At 48.1% G+C, this 20467-nt stretch overlaps 1 protein-coding gene across 7 annotated transcripts in view; it reads right to left on the bottom strand.

The window, feature by feature from the left end:
* Nucleotides 1-20467, bottom strand: part of EVL (Enah/Vasp-like) — a 172694-nt gene that overhangs the window by 30200 nt on the left and 122027 nt on the right. For all 7 annotated transcript variants that reach the window (XM_054529793.2, XM_024231255.3, NM_001132696.1 and 4 more), the window contains 1 exon segment: nt 16329-16506. In XM_054529793.2, coding sequence (XP_054385768.1) covers nt 16329-16506 — 178 coding nt within the window.

Here is a 20467-nt window from a genome sequence, read left to right as displayed (position 1 = left end):
TCAATTCTGGAAAGCACTGGTCTTCCAGGCCATTCCTTGGCCAGGAAACTACTGTGGTTCTCCACCTGTCCACATGGGAAGCTTGGGATTGGGTTCATCCTTACTTTGGGATTGGAGGCCTTTCAGGCTCCAACTTGCCTGTCCTGGTGCCCTGACTGCTGCTCCCAGCCAATCCCACCAAACCTCTCTCCTCCCTGAAAGTCCCAACTGCCTTAGCACCCTCTCTCAGGAATACACCATCATTCCCTCTTTCCTTCCCTGGAATCCAGTTCAAATAAGCAAAATACACATGGATTTTAAGAGCCCAACACTGGACTTCAAAGGAATCCCCCCTCCACCCCTCACACTTGAGCCTTGTGGGGGCATCTGAAGCTTGGCACCTCATTCCTTCCTTGATTTCCCTCCTCCCGGCCCAAATCCTTCCCCCACACGATGAGCAGACTGATTCTAGTGGGCCTTTGACCCTGGGCCAGCTACTCACTTCCTCTCACTGGGACTTAATTGCTGCACCTGAGGGGCTAGAGAGGCAGCATTAGGAAGATGATGAGAGCAGCACCCACCGCTGAGTGCTCACTACCTGCTGGGCACCGTTCTGAGGATATAGACTTGAAGCCACCTAGAGTTAAATCTGAGTCCTGGCTCTCACTGGCTCCTTGACCTTCCTCGCAGCTCCAGGCATGAGGCTAAGCCTGGGATGTTATGCTCAAAGCCTGCCCTTCTAGGCCTGGTCCTGCTTGTTCCTCAGCCTCCCCTTTCTCTTCTCCCACATGCATCCAAGATGGCAGCACTAGGTTCACATGCCTCTGTGCCGTTGCCTATTTTGCTTCTTTTTGGGCTACTTTTCTAACTGATGAACGTCTGTCCATCCCCTTTAAGACTCAGATCAGGTATGCCCGCCCCCAGGGCTCTCCCAGTAGCTCTCTCCTTCACCACAGCCTCCCCTGCAAGAAGCCCTGTGTTCTCTGCATCATAGCATAACATATACTGTATTGACAATGCTCTCTCTCCACCTGGCTGTGAGCTCTGTGAACACAAGGACCAAGTCTTATTCATCTTTGTGTTCTGGTGCATGGCCCAGAATAGATGCTCAGTAATTCACAGATGGGGTCATAGCTGTGGATACAAACTGCTCCCCTGGAACTTACAATCTAGAGAGGAGAGACAGGCAACAAATAAAGACACAACATGTAGGAAGAAAAACACAGCACAGAATGAGAATTAAAGGAATGTGTGTGGGTCGTTCTTAAGACAAACTCTGCGATTAGGTGGTATAAGCAGACGCCCGGAAGAAGTGAGGGAAGGAGCCCTGAGGTTTTGGGGAGAAAACATTCTGGCACAAGGGGCCTTGGGTGTAGAGGCCCTGAGTTAGGAGCATGCTTGGCACATCTGGGGCATGGTGTAACTGGAATGAAGGAGGAGAGGTAGAGTAGGGAGGAAGTGAGTTCAGAAAGACAGCCAGGGCCATAGTATGCCGGGCTATGCAGGCCTTGGTAAGGATGTGGACTATATTCTGAGTGAAGCCTAAAATCCTAGAGAGTTCTGGGCAAGGACTGAGAGGTGAAATGCAGTCTGCTTGCTATGCGGGGAATGGATCAGAGTCGGCTAAGTGCAGGAGCAAGCCAGTCAGGCAGTGGCTGCTGTGAACCCCGCTGCTGCATGGACACCTGGATGAGTGAGGGCAGGCAGCAGATAGGCAGGCGGCAGGGTCTCAAACACTCGCAACCTGTCCACTCTCGAACTGGAAACCGTATCTCAAGTTCAGCACTTGGCTTTCTGAATCTCCGGGGTTATCTACCAAAATATTTGAGCTGGCTTTTATCCTATATGAGCTGAAGCTGGCAGGAGGCTACTTGTAAATCTCATTCCTTAAGAAAGAAATGATACATGCTATGCGAAGAAAAAAGAAAACAGCTGTGAATGAATTCTTCCCTCACTTTCGAAGATGTGGGTATGTGGCTAGAAAGATGGGGCAGGTTAAATGTTTATAACAATCAACCTCTGACCAAGCCAGGTTATAGTTTAGAAAGCTGGGGGGCTGCCAGCTGAGCAGGGTCTTTTGAGGCAGTCTGGTCCACTGGGCAGAGACCTGGACTGGAAATCAGGATATCTGGGCTCTGGGCCTTGAGCTCTGCATTCACCAGAGTGGCCTGGGGCAAGTTTTTTGGCACCGTGAGCCTTTGTTTCTTCCTTCTTAAAATGGAGAAAGTAATTCCTGCTATCTCCCTGAAATCTCAGGGAGCCGAGATCCAGGCACAAGAGCATCCAGGAAGGGGTTTGTTCCTTTCTGTAAGGAGTATATGGCTTAGCTCTGGGGGGTGGCACACCAGAATGAAGTGACTGTGGCTACAACTGAGGGGTGAGATCCCAGTGTCTAGGGATTGGGCACTCCAGGAACAACTTGCATTCACTGTGCCGTATGCTTACAAATCACAGTCCCATCTATTTTATCATTTGAGCCTCATGACAACTCTGTGAGGTGGTTGTTACACCCATTTTAAAGATGAGGAAACTGGCCGGGCATGGTGGCTCACACCTGTAATCCCAGCACTTTGGGAGGCCAAGGTGGGTGGATCACCAGAGGTCAGGAGTTCAAGACCAGCCTGGCCAACATGGTGAAACCCTGTCTCTACTAAAAATACAAAAATTAGCCGGGCATGGTGGCGCATGCCTGTAATCCCAGCTACTCGGGAGGCTGAGGCAGGAGAATCGCTTGAACCTGGGAGGCGGAGGTTGCAGTGAGCTGAGTTCGCACCACTGCACTCCAGCCTGGGCAACAAGAGCTAGACTCCATCACAAAAAAAAAAAAAAAAATGAGGACACTAAGGCTTAGAATGGTGAAATGGCTTGCTCAAGGTTTCACAGCTGCTCCATGTGGCAGGGTGGAGCGGGTGCCTGAAGCTAGGGCATGGTACCCTGTCACCTGCCCCCAGAATCTGTGCCAGTTCTGTCAACCCCTGTGCTGACCATGGCAGGCACACCTCAGGTGGCTGCTTCCTGAGCCCCACCAGGAGGCGTCAGGAAGGTGCTGGTGAGGCAAGGCTGGGGAATGAACCACTGCCTATCGCAAACCCTGACTGGGCACATGGCACCTGGGCTGTATCTATGGAAGACTAAAACTCCAAAGGAATCTCACCATTAGCGTTAGGGAGATAATCCTGGGACTGGTGGAAGGAGGAGACCTCTCTTCTCTGGGATGTAAACTGCAATAAGCCAGCAGCTCTTTCGAGGAGGACAATGGCAGCAGCAGGATGCAGGTGGGATGCTCTGAAATTAGGGGCCCCCGTGAGGCATGCACCGTACTGCCAATGTGCTGAGGGAGACCCCTAGGGTCAGGCAGAGCCTCTTCTCAGACCTTGATTTGAACTTCCAAACTACCAAGATCTGCTGGTGCCGCCGTCCTCCTCCTCATCAGATCCCCCCAATCACCCCCAGCCCTGCAGGGCCCAGGTTCAAGCCCTGCTTCCCTCAGAAAGTGTTCGGTGGCCATCAGGATCCAAGAAGCCTGGCTTCCCTCTGTGTCCCAATGTGATGGCTGCTGGCACCACACAGGAGTTGATATTGTTAGTTACCTTTTTTTTTTTTTTCTGAGACAGGGTCTTGCTCTGTTGCCCAGGCTGGAGTGCAGTGGTGTAATCATGGCTCACTGCAACCTCAGACTCCAGGGCTCAAGCAATCCTCCTACCCCAGCCTCCTGAGTAGCTGAGACCACAGGCACACGCCATCACACTTGGCTAATTTTTAATGCTCTTGTAGAGACAAGGGTCTTGCTATGTTGACCAGGCAGGTCTCGAACTCTCACACTGAAGTGACCCCCTGACCTCCTAAAGTGCTGGGATTACAGGCATGAGCCACTGTGCACAGCTGATATTATTAGTTACTTTTGCAAATATTTTTTTAAAAAGAGTAACTTCAAACTGTTATAGTAATTTAGAAGTGACAAAGAATATTTACAAACATCATCTCATGGTACCCTCACAACAACCCTGTGAGGTGGGTCTGATTCAGCCGTTTCACAGATGGCGAAACTGAGTCTTAGGTCAGTGACATGCCCAAGGGCACACTCCTGGCATGGCTGGTACTGGAACCAGATCGGAGTTCACGTCCGAAGTTCCTTCCACACCTCGGGAAGTATGCACACCTTGGGGCCACAGCAGCTGAAGGCCCTTCCATAGGCTGTGGCTGGAGAAGACGTGCTCCTCTGTTTGGGGTGGTGATAAGTAGGCCAAGGTGACGGGTGCGATTTCTGTGTGAGACAATTCCATTAACCATGTCCCTCAATCACAGATAGCACCCCTCACCTTGAGCCCAGTTTCACAGGTTGGCCAGCAAGCGGACTTGGTTCAGGAACTCCGTCTTAGTCTGCAGGGAAGGGTGCGATGGCAGGAAGTGTCAGGCTACGTGAGGCACACAATATGACACGGGCGCAAGCTGGGAGCTTGTTCAGTCACCAGACACCTCTGATGTGTCAGTCTCTCTTCAGGGCTCCCGAGACACAGAAACAGACACCTGCCCTCCAGGAGCTCACAGTCTAGACAAACGAACCCAGGGTCCAAACAAATGGGACAGCAACAGAGTGCGAAGAGTGGGAAGGGGTGCCTGAGGTCTCCTGGGGCACCGGGAAGGCTTCACAACAGCAGGGCAAAGGACGAGCAGAAGGTGACCAGGAGTATGGAGAGAACATGCATGAGGGCAGGGGCGGGGCCCCTTTAGACACAGCCCAGGGAGGACAGACGGAAGAAGGACAAGAGAAGGTGGATGGGTTACAACCCCATTACAACACTTCAGGGGAGAGACGGTGAGAATATGCAGTGCAGGTGGTGAAAATGGGAGCCAGTGAGTCAGAGGGACCCGGGGCTCAGGCCAGTGCACAGCCTTCACTGCTGGACATGGTCCCACAGGACCTCGATGCTGAGCTGGGGCCTGGGCTAAGTCAGGAGACAGGGCTCCAGGCACGGCAGCCTCTGGGTCCTGGTGTGCTCCCGCAGCCAGGGATGGATACACTGAGAGCTTATAAGGCAGACAATGTGTGGGTTTTTGGGGTCCAGAGACAAAGAGGCCACTTTCTGAATTTCCAACCTGACTAGATTCATGCAGTGGGAATAGCAGGACAGGCCAAGTGGCAGCTGACTGTTACGACAGAGGCAAAAATAAAGTCCCGTGGGAGTGCAGGAAGGAGTGCAAAGTCACAGGGAGCGGGGCGGCTTGGAAAGGCTCCAGCTGTGGAGCCACATTCTGACAGGATGAGTGAGATTTTAAAAGTGTGGGGAAAAGTCAGAGGGGAAGAAGGGCCAGGGGCACAGGAGAGCCTGAGTGTGACTGACGGTGCGACTTGGGTAGCTGTTGGCATGGAGGCGTACAAAGGCCCTGCCTGATACAACAACTGGAGCCCTGGAGTGAGAGCAGGGGTGGGTCAGCAAATAGACACATCCGGCTTTCAGAAAGTGGCCGCCAGAGGGCAGCTGGGAGCAGGCAGGAGGCCAGGGGCTTGCCTTCCTGTTCCCCTCAGGCAGGGCCATGCTGGGCCTGCTTGCTCTCAGGTGGCACAAGGTGTCAAATAGCCTCGGCGGCCAGGGAGATGAAGACAGTCCAGTACTTCCTTCTCTTTACGGGAGAAAGGTAATTTCCAATGGAAAGAGGTTTACGAGAAGCAAAATTCAGCCCCACCTCCAAGAGCTATGAGGTTTAACAACCTTCCACTCCCCTCCAAAGAGCACATGGAGCTGGGCCTGACTCTTCCCGGGAAGGTCTGTCTGTAAGTCCCTTTCCGGGGCTCTTTCTCAACACTGTGCTGAGGTTGCAGCCACTGGGCCACTGGGCATCAATGAAGGACATAAGAGGTTGAAAAACTGGGAAACCATTTATTATCCAGCACCAGGAGCTTCATATTTTGAAATATACCACTGATGTTATTACACACGAACCAAGTAGGAAAAGGACGTACATTATGCTCCAACAGCCACAGAGAACAAGCACTTCATCCTGTGTTTTAATTCGCCCGGATTCCCACTAAGCTATGGGGTTTTTCTTTTTCTTTTCTTCAGAGTCCCACTGTATAAAATCGATGAAGAACTACTCTGGTTGCATCAGGGTGAGGGCCCTGGTATACCTTGGTGGACCCCTGGAACTCCTCAAAATAGCCAGTTTGAAATCCACTGCATTCAACCCCCAAACTGCAAATAAACTTGCCTTTGACCACACATGCTTCTGTCCCACCCCCCACCCAATCCAGCAGCAGGGGCACGTCTGACAAGATTTCATTAGTGAGAACCAAATAGGAAAACAGTCAAAATCCAGTTACTCAACCCTCTCCTCACCAGCACTGCTTTCCATGCACCTCGGCCCTCTTCCTAAAGCCTGGTCCTTTTCTGGTCCTTGGCCTGGAAAAAGTGATCTTTCGTGAGGGAATGCTAGTGGAGGAACGCTGGGCCTGGCCACGGTTCTGCCCAGACTTCTCCTGTGGCCTGCACACATCCTCCCCGCTCACTAGGTCTTGGTTTTGTCATCTGTAAATGTAAATCCAGTCTCATGACACCCAAGCCTCCTTCCCTGGCTCCCACTCACTGGCCCTACCCGGCCTAGACTATCTGCCTTCTACACCAGCAGAGGCTTTGAGGGGGATTTTCTTTAAAATTCACTCCCACTATGTGGTCGAGTGCCATCAGCTTGGGGTCTTGCTTCAAGTGCCACCAGGGCCCTGCTCTCCTGGAGTAATGGGAGACGATGACACGATGACTCTGGTAAGTTCTGAGAGGACCTCCAGTGGTTTAATGGAAAACTGCTGGATGTGGGGAAAAAAAGAGGAGCAGCGTGGGGCACGGCCCTGAAGGTCACATACCAGGCACCGGGCATCTTCGTGTCATGTGAACTGCCACGGGCCTGTGGTGTCATTCCACCTGCTGATGGAGGAGGTGACTTGCTCAGGGTCACACAGACCCAATGTAGCCTGGCTCCAGGACATGCACTCTTCCCGCTAGACCAAGCTGCTCCCACTACACTTCCTAGCACTGGAGGAGAAGAGGAACGTGTTCTCATCCCGGCTTCTCTTCCTGACTGGGTCATATCAGGAAGTGGTTTGGGCCAAGTACTCACTTCCTCTCTCTGGGGCTCAGTTTTCCTGGCTGTGAGATGAGACAGACACTGTGCTATCTACATGGCACTGTTAAGCGACGAGCAGGCAAGACACAGATGCAATGCAGGAAGGAACCAGCCCGAGTTTCACAAAACTTCAACCCTCTCAGGCCCGATGGTCCCCTTTTTATTATAATGTTTTGTAATGATCCTTGTATTATCCTGAAGTGAAATTCATAGATTACATAAACTACCTACATAAATTCGGAAAAGATCAGTATAATGCCTTACATGCACTGCAAAGGAGAGAGAAAAGAGAAGTAGTCTATAATAAAATGTGCATTACAACACATAAAGGGCCAGACCCAGCTATACTAGGAGACGGAGGCGGTCCATGCTTGCACCTACCCACAGACCCACTGGGAGTGCTGCTGCTGCAAATGGGATGTGACGAAGGGGAGGTCTATGGATGACTGAAACGTCACAGTGACGATGCTGGAGATAGGACTTTCCAAAACAGAAAACAACTCCTGGTAAAGTTACAAACAAAATTAAGTATGATTTTCTTTTGACCTACGCAGTAGTCAAATTCCTAGAAAATTCAGCACATACTAAACCTGGTTAAAAAAATAAGTGCTTTTTCTTAAAACAGAGCAAGCTCTGGCTTGAGTTTTTCAACTGCATGTTTTGGTGGGACATGCAAAACAAGACTTCACTGCACAGGACGATCCTGCACATTGCAATGTGTCCAGCGCACCTGGCCCCCCTGCCCCCTAAATCACCAACACCTCTCCGTTTCCACTTTGTCTCTGGTGAGAGCTTCTTGTCTAGTCTGACACTGCCATTTCAGAGTCTACAACATCAACACCTACAAAGAAGACAAAACGTAACTAAAGCCACATGCGAGGCAATGGCTGAGTGGGGGCAAGAGCCTCCTCCCGGCTTGCAGGGCAGGTTCTCCCCCTGACTCAAGGAAGCTCATGAAGAGTCAAACTTTCTGCAGAGTTTCAGACACTGTGGCAGGGGAGGCATGTTCCTTATTCAGTTGGGATGTGGCCAAGCGGCTACTGCTGCTACAACCACTACTACTTACTGCTAGTCACCATCACAGCCCCTCCTGCTTGTGCTAGGCTGTCTGTCTCAAATACTTCTACAGCCATCATCCCCTTGGACTCTCATGCTGCGAGACAGACATGCCACGGATAACCACCTACATTTCATAGACGAAGAAACCAAGGTCCAAGAAAGGGAAGTGAGTTGCCCAAGTCACATGCAAAGAAAGAGCACAGCCAGGTCTAGCACCCAGGTCTCTTGGTTACCTCAACACCATGACCTCTTACCAAGCAGATGACAGCTTACCCGGCACCCTGAAGAAAAGGGCCTCTTGCCTGGTAAAAGACTGTGGAGGACAATCAGTACTCTGTGTTCCAAATGAGGATACTGAGGCTCGCAAATGTCACTAGACCTGATGAGGTCACACAGTCAGCGGATGGTGGGACTAGGGCAAGAGCCAGGCCTCCTGAGTCTCAGTCTGGAAGGCTAGAATTGGGGTCCCTGTTCTTAGAGGGTTGCTGAGATTCAAAAGGTGAAAAGGCTCATGTAGTTATCACACATATCCTAAGTCCCCGTGGTGTGTCCCCTCTGTACTTGTTCTAGAGAGGCAGGGATGACTGAGACAACACAGGTCCTGCTCCCAACAGGACTAGTGTGCTAGTAGGGATGCTGGTACCAAAGAAGTGTCCTGAATAAAACATGCTAAGTACCATGATGGAGTAAACATGCAGGGCCAAGGGCACTGGCTGCAGCTGCCCAACAGGAGGCAGTAGGTGGAGCAACAATGATGTGGCCCTGGATGTTGGCATGACCGGCACAAGGTCTGCCTCTGGGGCCCCGTGGCTCTACAAAGCCCTCTGTGAGGCCAGCTCCCATCCCTTCTTCTCCTTCAGCCACAGCAGTAGCTCCAAAGGTTAAAAAAAAAAAAAAAAAAAAAAAGTAATGAGAGGAGAAACCGGATTATATACCCCTAAAACCCTTCCTATCTTTAAATTCACTTGTGACTGCAGCTCAGCGAGGGGATTATTTATCTACACTTTTGATCTCACAGTGCCATGTTTCTTTCTCACGTTCCTGCAGTGATTCATCCAAGGAAAACTCTCAAATAGGCACTCAGACTTCTGATAGTTCCAAATAAAAATTGTTATTAGGACTGTTAACTGTTATGACTATTTTTAATGTATAACTACCTCATCCCCATCATAATGGGAGCTTTGCAAGGTTTACAAAAACCTTGCGAAGTTCTCTGAGAACTTTCTGAGGAGCAGGGAAACATCTTTTGCCCTGGGGCCCTCACACTAGTGTGGAGAGCTCCTTATTCCTTAGAATTGTCTCAAATAAACCAAGTGGCCACCTTCACCAATTAGGAGGCACGACCCAGAGAATAACTCATGCTTTTAGACAGTATCATCCACATGAATAACCAAGTAATCCAATATGAGGAAAGGAGCAGCCAAAGCCAGAGATCTGATCAACAATGAAAAGTAATGACTTTCAGTTTTCAGGACCAGATATTACAATAAAGAAAAAGAAAAGTAATGGCTGAAGGTCTGCCTGAGAGGAAGAAGATTTAAACCACCGCCATCATAGTAAACAGAAGAACTCAAAAGTCAAGTCCCCTGGGGCTGCTGAATGCAGAGGTAGACTCTGCACTTGTCCCCATCCCAGTGCCACCTGAAAAGGTCACAGTGGGTTTTAAAAAGACAGCAACTATTTACCAAATACTTACTGGGTGTTAGGAACTGTCCTGAGCACTCTAAAGGGATGATCACAGTTAATCCTCAGAACAACCAATGGGCAGGTACAGGTCAGGTGACTGGGGCACAGGGAGATCAAGTAACTTGCTCAGGATAAGTACATATGCACACACACACACACGCTCACACGCACCCTTCTGCAGCACGTGCATGCATATACCCACAGCACACAGGGCCCTGGGTGCCGGGATGTGAAAAACACAGAGAAAAGCACATACCTCCTGCCCTCAGGAGGTTGTATCTATGCACTCAACATTCAACAACTCTTTTGGGTCTGTGGATGCATCATGCACTGTGATGGGTGCTGGGATCCAATGGGGAACAGGTCAGCTGCTGTGTCTCTGTGTCTCACAACAGCCTTGTGGGAGACCAAACAGCAGCCAGGCCTTAATGTTACAAAGTGGTAAATGGCAATGGGGAGCATGGGGAGCACATAGAAGGGGCGCCTCATCCTCACCTGGGGTGGGCATGAGTGGGGGCCACAGAAGTCTTCCCAGAGAAAGGGACACCCAGTAGGAGAGGAAAGATCAGTACATGAGCAGGCAAAATGAAGAGGAAATGGATAAAGAGGCAGAAGCCAAGTGTCCTGGGAGGCCAAGCGGGGAGACAGAAGTTGAGGGAGGAGGAAAGCTTTGCTGAGAGAGCATCAGGCTGGATCCAGAGGGCTGGGGAGGATGTTGATAAGCAGAGATGGTAAGAAAACATTCCAAGGAGAGAACAATATTTGAAAAGCTTGGCATCCAATCCCTGCAGGACGCTGCCTTTTCTACATCTGTCCTTGGCTGTGTGCCTTTCTACTGTTTGCATATTTTTAGAAAAGAAAAACACAAGCTCATCTGAAAGCTCCCTGTGTGCTCTTGTCACTTTTGGTATCCTTTTCCTTCAAAAAAAAAAAAAAAATCTCTGGGACAATATAAAATGACAACCTCTTAAGCCCCAGAGCCACGCAATCTTGCCTCTGATTTCTGTCTTTTTTTTTTTTTTTTTTTTGAGATGGAGTCTCGCTCTGTCACCAAGCTGGAGTGCAGTGAGGCGATCTCGGCTCACTGCAACCTCTGCCTCCCGGGTTCAAGCGACTCTCCTGCCTCAGCCTCCCAAGTCAGCTGGGACTAGAGGGGCATGCCACCACGCCCAGCTAATTTTTGTATTTTTTCTTTCAGTAGAGACAGAGTTTCACCATGTTGGCCAGGATGGTCTTGATCTCTTGACCTTGTGATCCACCCGCCTCAGCCTCCCAAAGTGGTGGGATTACAGGCGTGAGCCACCGTGTCCAGCCTTTCCGTCCATTTTTAAAAGTAGGTGAGAGTACGACGGTGGGTGCCAAGATCAGCAGGCAGCAGAGAAATACTCTGGTCAGAACTGCCCTTTAAGGAGAGAAGAGGAACGGGTGGGTGGGGGCCGGCACGGGAGAAAAACGCCAACCCTCCCTCTGGCGCTTCTGGAGGAATCTAGGTCTCTTAGCTGCTAGCTCTCCCTTCCCCACCATTACACCAGATGGTGTCTCTTTCAGAAGCCAGACAAGGAAGAGCCAAGGAATCTGTGACCCACCACCATGACTCTAGACGCTAAACAAGAAGTTTCTCCAGCAGAAGGAAAGGTCCAAGGAATGACAAACACGAATAACAATAACAACTCCTAAAATGTAGACAATGTAGACGTCACCTGACAGCCAAGGAGGTGTACTTATCCTCTATCATGAGCCTGGGACATACCACATGACCTCAGGCTGCCTCCATTCATTTGCGAAAGGCAATACAAGGTTGCTTTGTCATTAGAGGATGCACGCACCTGGGGAGTGGGAAATTATGCAGATATAACAAAAGGTACAAGGAGGCTGTGTTCCTCCAGGCTGCGCTGCACTTGTCAAAGGTACTGATAAAAATAACAGAAAAGATGAAACTGCCTACTAATGTATGAAAATGTTCACCCTTACCAGTAAAGAAAAATGCAAGTCAGACCAGGCATGGTGGCTCACACCTGTAATCCCAGCACTTTGGGAGGCTGAGGTGGGCGGATCACTTGAGGTCAGGAGTTCGAGACTGGCCTGGCCAACATGATGAAACCTTGTCTCTACTAAAAATACAAAAATTAGCCAGGCATAGTGGTGGGCGCCTGTAGTCACAGCTTCTCAGGAGGCTGAGGCAAGGGAATCACTTGAACCAGGAGGCAGAGGTTGCAATAAGCCGAGATAGTGCCACTGCACTCCAGCCCGAGCAAAGAGCGAGACTCCATCCTCCCCAAAAAAGAAAAATGCAAATAAAAATGTTTTCCCTTCTCTTGTGTTTACAAAGATCAATGAGAGTACTAATGCCTAGTGCTTATGAATTATGAAGTCTGAGGAGTGGGCAACTGTCTTGTGCTGGACAGCGTGTAAAACCAGGATAGTCATGCTAGAAGGCATTTGGCGAGACTTCCCAAAACTTTATTTTCTAATTTTTACTTATTTTTTGAGACACAGTTTCACTCTTGTTGCCCAGGCTGGAGCATAATGGTGCAATCTCGGCTTACTGCAACCTCTGCCTCCTGGGTTCAAGTGATTCTCCTGTCTCAGCCTCCCGAGTAGCTGGGATTATAGGCATGCATCACCACACCCAGCTAATTTTCTTTTTCTTTTTTTTTTTTTTGAGACAGAGTTTCGCTCTTGTTGTCCTGAGTGGAGTGCAATGGCACAATCTCAGCTCACCGTAATCCCGCTCCCTGGGTTCAAGCGATTCTCCTGCCTCAGCCTCCCGAGTAACTGGGATTACAGGCATGCGCCACTATGCCTGTCTAATTTTATATTTTTAGTAGAGATGGGGTTTCTCTATGTTTGTCAGGCTGGTCTTGAACTCCCGACCTCAGGTGATCTGCATGCCTTGGCCTCCCCAAGTATTGGGATTACAGGTGTGAGCCACCGCGCCCGGCCTAATTTTGTCTTTTTAGTAGAGACGAGGTTGGCCAGGCTGGTCTTGAACTCTTGACCTCAGGCGATCTGCCCACCTCGGCCTCCCAAAGTGCTGAGATTACAGGCATGAGCCACCATGCCCGGACCCAAAACTTGAAAAGCACATATATTGTTTGACACAGAAACATGCCCAAGGAAAATAACTGGACAAGCATGCGAATATGGACACATGAGATACAAAGTACACATACACATAAAAATACAAGAATGCCCTCTACCACATGAGGGTAATCGTGGAAAATGGGGACAACCAACATGTTTAAAAGTAGATGGTGCTTACATTATGGCACATCTTTGCATGGTCCTCAGCAGAGTACCTTAGCCACATAAATGCTGGAAGGCTCATACTTCCTTTTTTTTTTTTTTTTTTGAGACAGACCTTGCTCTGTCACACAGGCTGGAGTGCAGTGTTGCAATCTTGGCTCACTGCAACCTCTGCCTCCTGGGCTCAAGCAATCCTCCCGCCTCAGCCTCCCAAGTAGTTGAGACTACAGACACATGCCAACAAGCCAAGCTAATCATACACACTGTATGATTTCATTTACATGACACTCAAAAACAAAAACAAAAGTGGACTTCATATCTATTTTTAAGTGCAGGGACTGCGGGGAGGGGCCTTTTGGTGTTGACTACATTTTCTTTCTCGGTCTGGCACTGGGAACTGCGCACACACGTGTGTTAACAGTTCATCAAGTTGCATCTGCGTATCTGCACATGGTATGTCACTAGGCTTGGACCTCGGCTGAAGCAAAAGCTTATTCGTCAGTGAGCTGTAGGACCTGCAGTCCATGCAAAGGAGGCCACTACCAGCTGAACCAGCATGGACAACTGTTCCCCCTCATGAAAGCTTCAGATTGGGGTACTCTCACATTGTATGCACACATCCAAACTAGCTGATGTCTCCCACCCTTGCCTCAACAAGACACTCATTCAACCTCAGGGGATGTAGGAGGTCGGGTTCTGGATCTTACTATCTGACACCGAGAAGTTATTTCCTCATAATGGGGCACGGCTTTCTTATCTGAAAATGAGGGCAGGATTAACTGATTTACCTGTGATTCTCTGGCGAATTTAATAACTAGCAGCTTTTATTTAATTTAAGCACTTGCTCTGAAAGTGGTTTTTTTTTTTTTTTGCCCCCAAGGTATCTGCATGTACAAATAAAACAAAGCCACCTTGGGGGCAAAAAAAAAAAAAAAAAAAAAATGCACTTTCAGAGCAAGCGCTTAAATTAAATAAAAACTACAAGTATCTGCATGTACAAGTAAAATAAAGCTGGGCCGGGCGCAGTGGCTCACGCCTGTAATCCCAGCACTTTGGGAGGCCAAGGCGGGCGGATCACAAGGTCAGGAGATCAAGACCATCTTGGCCAACAAAGCGAAACTCCGTCTCTACTAAAATACAAAAAAAAAAAAAAAAAAAAAAAAAAAAGCTTAACTCCCACATCCTGGAGGCAGGCAAGGTAAGTTCAGACGGAAACGTTAAATTCACCTCATGGCTCTTGGGTAGAAACAGACAGTTTAGTAAACATTTGCTGGGCGCTTACGATGCCACAGGCCCTGTGCTCATCACTCAACACTGCCATGGTTAAGATGCTTCCTTACCATGCTCTCCAAGTACTAAGCAGAAAGTCCACAAACTTTGGAGCACTGTCAAGATAGAGAAAGCTGCCAGTACCTGCTCTATGCATGACCCATGGGAAGCATGTTCAAAACATGTTCTTTATTTACTTAAAAAAATCACAAAACTCTCTTACAGTGTGTGTGTGTGTGTGTATGGGGGTGTGTGTGTGTGTAAGAGACAGGCTGTCACTATGTTGTCCAGGCTGGACTCGAACTCTTGGAACTCTTGGACTCAAGTGATTCTTCTACCTCAGCCTCATGAACTGCAGGCATGCACCACAATGCCCAGATCTCCTAGAGCTTAAATTGGGTCCTAAAGCTCCAATATATCAGGCCCAGCACACACTTTTTCTTTCTTTTTTGTAGAGACAGGGTCTTGCTATGTTGCCCAGGTTGGTCTTGAACTCCGGACCTCAAGTGATCCTTCTGCCTTGGTCTCTCAAAGTATTAGGATTATAGGCCTGAGCCACCGCGCCTGGCCCCAGTAGATATTTAAATGCCACGGTCCTCCAGGTTCTGAGTACTATGTCTCTTCATTTCCCACCTCAATTCTGGTAGCAGTAACAGCAGCAGCAACAATAATGATCGTAATAATATTCACAAATGCTAATAGAGTTGTTACTAGGCCAGGCAACCTGAGAAACATTTTACATTCTAGTTCATTTAAATGTAAGAACAACTCTATGTCCCCCGATTTTATAGGTAAGGAAATTGAGGCACAAAAACATTCAGTAACTTGCTCAAGAGTTCCTCTGCTAGCATATGTCAGAACCAGGACTCAAACTGACCAGTGTGACTCCATGCCTGGTTCTTAACTACCAAGTTCTCCCAAGGTAGGCTCTCCAGCCAATGGCAGGACCATTACCCAGGCAATCAAGACACCCATCCTGGGAAAGCCTTGTTTCTCCCTCCAAATCTACCACTGCAAATGTCCAATAAAAGCCACATGTAATTTTGCTTCTTTGCTTTAACTGCCCGGCTGAGAAACTTTTTGCTAGCCCCTCTCCCACTGTCTACCCTAAGTATCAAGCCAGCCCAAAGTCTTCCAGGTATTTGGGGCCTTTCACTGTGCAAGCCCCGGCGCCTTTCCAATTTCATTTCCAATCTCTTTCCTATCTGCACTCCAGGCCCCAGAAATGCTGCATCGCCCTCTTCCCAGCACATGCGGGCTCACTCAGGCCCTTCTGCCTTTGCTGCTTTTCCCGCCTGCGATGCCCACTCCTGCCTCTGCCTGTGAACTGCTCACCCAGAGCTCCAGCTCAGACGGCACCACCACTGTGGAAGTCTCCCTTAGGGGCTCTGAAGGGTAGTTACTTACTTCCTATTCTGTGGTCCCTAAGTACCTTGCATGTACCTTTATTTAAACACTTACTGCAATACATTCCAGTTAGCTGTTTATGAACCTGTCTACCCGGAAAAACTAAGTGCCTTGAGGGGAAAGCCGCTGTTCATTTCTTATCTATTTTGCCTACACAGTTTCTTGCCCTCAGTAAGTATTTAATAAACTTTTGTTAAACATATGAATGAATAATTAAATTCAAAAATAAATTCTTGACTGTTTTCTCCCATCTCTCTCAAATGTTTGTTCTGGAATATGGAAACAGGATGGCAAGTTTAAAACAGATCTGGATATGTGGCTTCAGGGACACACCTGTACAAATCTATATCTCACAAGTGGCAAAGAGATACAAACTCCATTCTTTCCTCCTCTGAACTGTTAATATCTCTAAATCTAGAGGCAGGCAGCAGGTTTCTCTGAGAACACATGCAACCTCAGCTCAATGCAGTGACAGTGCTAGGATACCCGGAGAGCCAGAGCTGTGGGAGGGCAGAGGTAGAACAAGAGAGGGTCTCGGCATGCGGCTAATACAAAGCCCTACTTACCTCCTTCTTGGGAATTCATGATGTTCAGGGCAAACAGCATTGCATTGGAGAACGTGGTCGCCTCTTCTTTACTTGCAAAGTTTAAGCCGTAGACCTGGCGGGCATCTCGCCACTGGTGGAAGGTTGGCGTGGCCTGATTGTACTTCAGCCCTTTCACGATTGAATAATTGATCACAACCTGGAGGAGAAAGGAGAGAGAAATACGTGTAAATAAATAAAATGTAAGTGAGCTGGAGGGCGCTGCGATGGAGCAAGTATACTGTATCCTTGAGAGGACAGGAAGATGGGGATGGGGTTGGAAGAAGGGAAAAGCAATATCAGGTAGATTTTCAGACCATAATCTATAGAACAGTGAGGGTTTGCAAAACCTGTTCTTTCCTTTAACTAATAATGCTATGTAGTTACAACCTCCAGATGAACAGCTGAGCTGGGAGGCAGGTTCCCTGGCTCTGGTTTGGCCCTGCCTCTCAGCCACTCCACTCATGGCAGTCACTGCACTTCGCTGGGGCTCAGTTTCTCCACTTATAAGATGGGGATAATAATTCTGGCTTTACCAATCCAATGGGGTTACTGCGAAGATCACATTGTGATACGTATCTTATCTATTATCTTATTTATAGCTTACCTTCTAGATATAAAGCTCCCAAGGGCAAGTCTTCTATAATTCATATTTATGCCTCCTATAGCCCTCTGCATAGTGTCTAGTACTTTGAATGCATTAATAAGTGGGCTATGTGTCGAAAGAAGAACTTGGGAAAGTTTATGTACCACACATGTATACAGCATTATTCATATCTTATTACTCAATCAAACAGCATCAACTGACTGCCAGGAGCAATGCCAGGCCCAGCAGGGAAGGATACAGAGACAACAGAATCCAGACATTCAGGTGCTTACAAGCTGCCAGGGGATTCAACACCAGGTCTGCCTGACCTCTAAACTTCTGTTCTTTTAGACATTTAAAAGAGGATTATTTCAAAGTACTTTAAGACTATATTCCTAAGTCATGCCCTGGAGGAAAAGATGCTGGGGCTGGGGCCCTCATTCTGCTTCCCATTCCTTCTAGCTCAGAGCCACATGATCTAACATCACAACACTTATGAATGATTGGTTTTCTGGTCTGTCAAATGGAGAAGAATGTGATATGGCTATGACATGGCACCCTCACAGTGTGTTGTGAGGATTAAATTATATATGAGAAAGTAACTGACACAGCTCCTGGCACAAGGTAGGCTGCCCGTGACTGAAAGGAGAAATATGAAGATCTCTACGAATGGAATTATGCAAGCAGAGTCTGGATGAGGCCGGAGGGCCAGCTCTTAGAGACGCCATGGAAAGGATTTTGCTTTAGAAGTACAAGATAATTCCTCAGATTTTGTCTGGCCTTAAGGTTGCAAGGACTGTGTGATCTGAGGTTGTGGATAACTCTCTCTATGCTGATTTATCACTTTCCTCTATTGCTCCACACTGCTGTGCTGCTGGATAAGGTAAAGCCAGAGGACAGCAAACATGAGTGACATCCAGAAAAGCTGTTTTCCAAGTCTTGGGTGGAAGGTGGGCTCGGGTCTTCCTATGACAGGCAGAGGCAGGGAAAGGGGAGACACACACATAGTACACTAAATCAGCTAAAGAAACGTAATTGAGGCCGGGCATGGTGGCTCACACCTGTAATCCCAGGACTTTGGGAGGCCAAGGTGGGCAGATCACCTGAGGTCAGAAGTTCAAGATTAGCCTGGCCAATACGGCAAAACCCCGTCTCTACTAAAAATACAAAAAGTAGCCAAGAATGGTGGTGGGTGCCTGTAGTCCCAGCTACTTGGGGGGCTGAGGCACGAGAATCGCTTGAACCCAGGAGGTGGAGGTTGCAGTGAGCCGAGATTGCGCCACTGCACTCCAGCCTGGGCGACAGAGCCAGACTGTCTCAAACAACAACAACAACAACAACAACAACAACAAAACCCGTAATTGTTTCACAACTTAATTGTTACATATTGACAGGCACATATTTTGGCCAACATCTACACATAAGTTCCAGGGTAGTTCTCTATTTTTTTGCTCTTTGTGCCAGGGGTATAGATTCACATGCATACACAGCTAAACCAAAAGAACTGGACTGGGGGTGACTAGGTTTAGTTATAGGTCATCAGAAAAGGACTAATAAGAACTAGCAAATAATAACTAGTAACTAATAACTACCAAATAATAAGAACTAGCAAAGTTAACTGTTGTTAAAACAGCTCTTTAGATTATAGCACACATTAACAGTGGTACAGTGACCAGCATGAGGGAAGAGAAGAACCTGCTCCATTCTGCCCTGGTAAGTCCCTATCAGAAGTTCTGTGTTCAAGTTTTTTTGTTTTCATTTTTGGTGTTACATTTCTAGTGGACAGTAGCGAACTGAAGCAAGCCAGAGGAAAATGCTTTAAAAATTGAAGAAGCTCTCGAAACACCTTATATCAGGAATGGTTAAGAGATACCGAAGCAAGATAAAAGATGCTTTAGTGTCTCATGACTACTGTCTCCAGATACGTGAGGAGATATTCTGGGGAAATGAAATTTAGAACCCTATGATTTGACTTGATTTTTTTTTTTTTTAATTTTTAGTACGGTTTTTTGTTTTGTTTTGTTTTGTTTTTTTAGACAGAGTCTCGCTCTGTCACCCAGGCTGGAGTGCAGTGGTGTGATCTTGGCTCACTGCAACCTCCACCTCCCGGGTTCAAATGTTTCTCCTGCCTCAGCCTCCAGAGTAGCTGGAACTATAGACGCCTGCCACCACACCCAGCTAAATTTTTTGTGTTTTTAGTAGAGACAGGTTTTCACCATGTTAGTCAGGATGGTCTCGATCTCCTGACCTCGTGATCCACCCACCTCAGCTTCCCAAAGTGCTGGGATTACAGGCGTGAGCCACTGCACCTGGCCTTTAGTATGTTTTTTTTTTTTTTTTTTGAAACGGAGTCTCACTCTGTCGCCCAGGCTGGAGTGCAGTGGCGCGATCTCAGCTCACTGCAAGCTCCACCTCCTGGGTTCACGCCATTCTCCTGCCTCAGCCTCCTGAGTACTGGGACTACAGGCGCCCCCGACCATGCCCGGCTAATTTTTTGTATTTTTAGTAGAGACGTGGCTTCACTGTGTTAGCCGGGATGGTCTCAATCTCCTGACCTCGTGATCTGCCCACCTCCCAAAGTGCTGAGATTACAGGCGTGAGCCACCACGCCCGGCCTGTAGTATGGTTTTTTAAGATGGAGTCTTGCTTTGTTGCCCAGGCTGGAGTGCAGTGGCGCGATCTTGGCTCACTGCAGCCTCCACCTCCTGGGTTCAAGTGATTCTCCTGTCTCAGCCGCCCGAGTAGCTAGGACTACAGGTACATGCCACCATGCCCCATCTAATTATTTTTTTTTTTTAAGTAGAGTCAGGGTTTCACCATGTTGACCAGGCTGTCTTGAACTCCTGACCTCAAGTAATCCTCCCGCCTTGGCCTCCCAAAGTGCTGGGATTACAGGCATGAGTCACTGGGCCTGGCCTAGAACCCTATGATTTGAACTCTCTGGTTGGTTACATTCTTAGAGAGGAACTTAAGGTGAGTGAGAATTTTTTTTTTTCCAAACCTCAAAGTGGCTCTTGGGGTGGAAATGACAATTGAGAGGCAGAAGACGCCTAATCCAGAATACGGACAATATGGCCAGCAGACAATCAATGAAGGGGCTAAACAGTACCTTAGGGATTATCTAACCCAATCCACTCTTTTTACAGTCGGGAAATGAGGTCCAGGGAGAATGAGTGACTTGTCCAAAGTTACACAGTAAGCTAATGGGAAAATTGGATTTAGAAGCCGAGGACTTTGTGATTTTTTTTTTTTTTTTGCCAGTATGGTAGTCCCCACTTATCCACGCAGAATTGGTTCCAAGACCCCCAATGGATGCCTGAAATGTGGGTAGTACAGAATCCTATACAGACTATGTTTTTTCCTATACATACATACCTATGATAAAATTTAACTCATAAATTAGCCATAGTCAGAGATTAACAACAATAACTAATAATAAAATGGAACAATTATAATATTTGGAATGGCACATAATTTAAAATTTATGACTTATTTCTGGAATTTCCCATTTAATTAATATTTTCAGCCTGCAGTG

The sequence above is a fragment of the Pongo abelii genome, chromosome 15 (genome assembly GCF_028885655.2).
Source record: "Pongo abelii isolate AG06213 chromosome 15, NHGRI_mPonAbe1-v2.0_pri, whole genome shotgun sequence".
Taxonomy (NCBI): domain Eukaryota; kingdom Metazoa; phylum Chordata; class Mammalia; order Primates; family Hominidae; genus Pongo; species Pongo abelii.
This window is presented reverse-complemented; position numbering and strand designations above follow the sequence as displayed.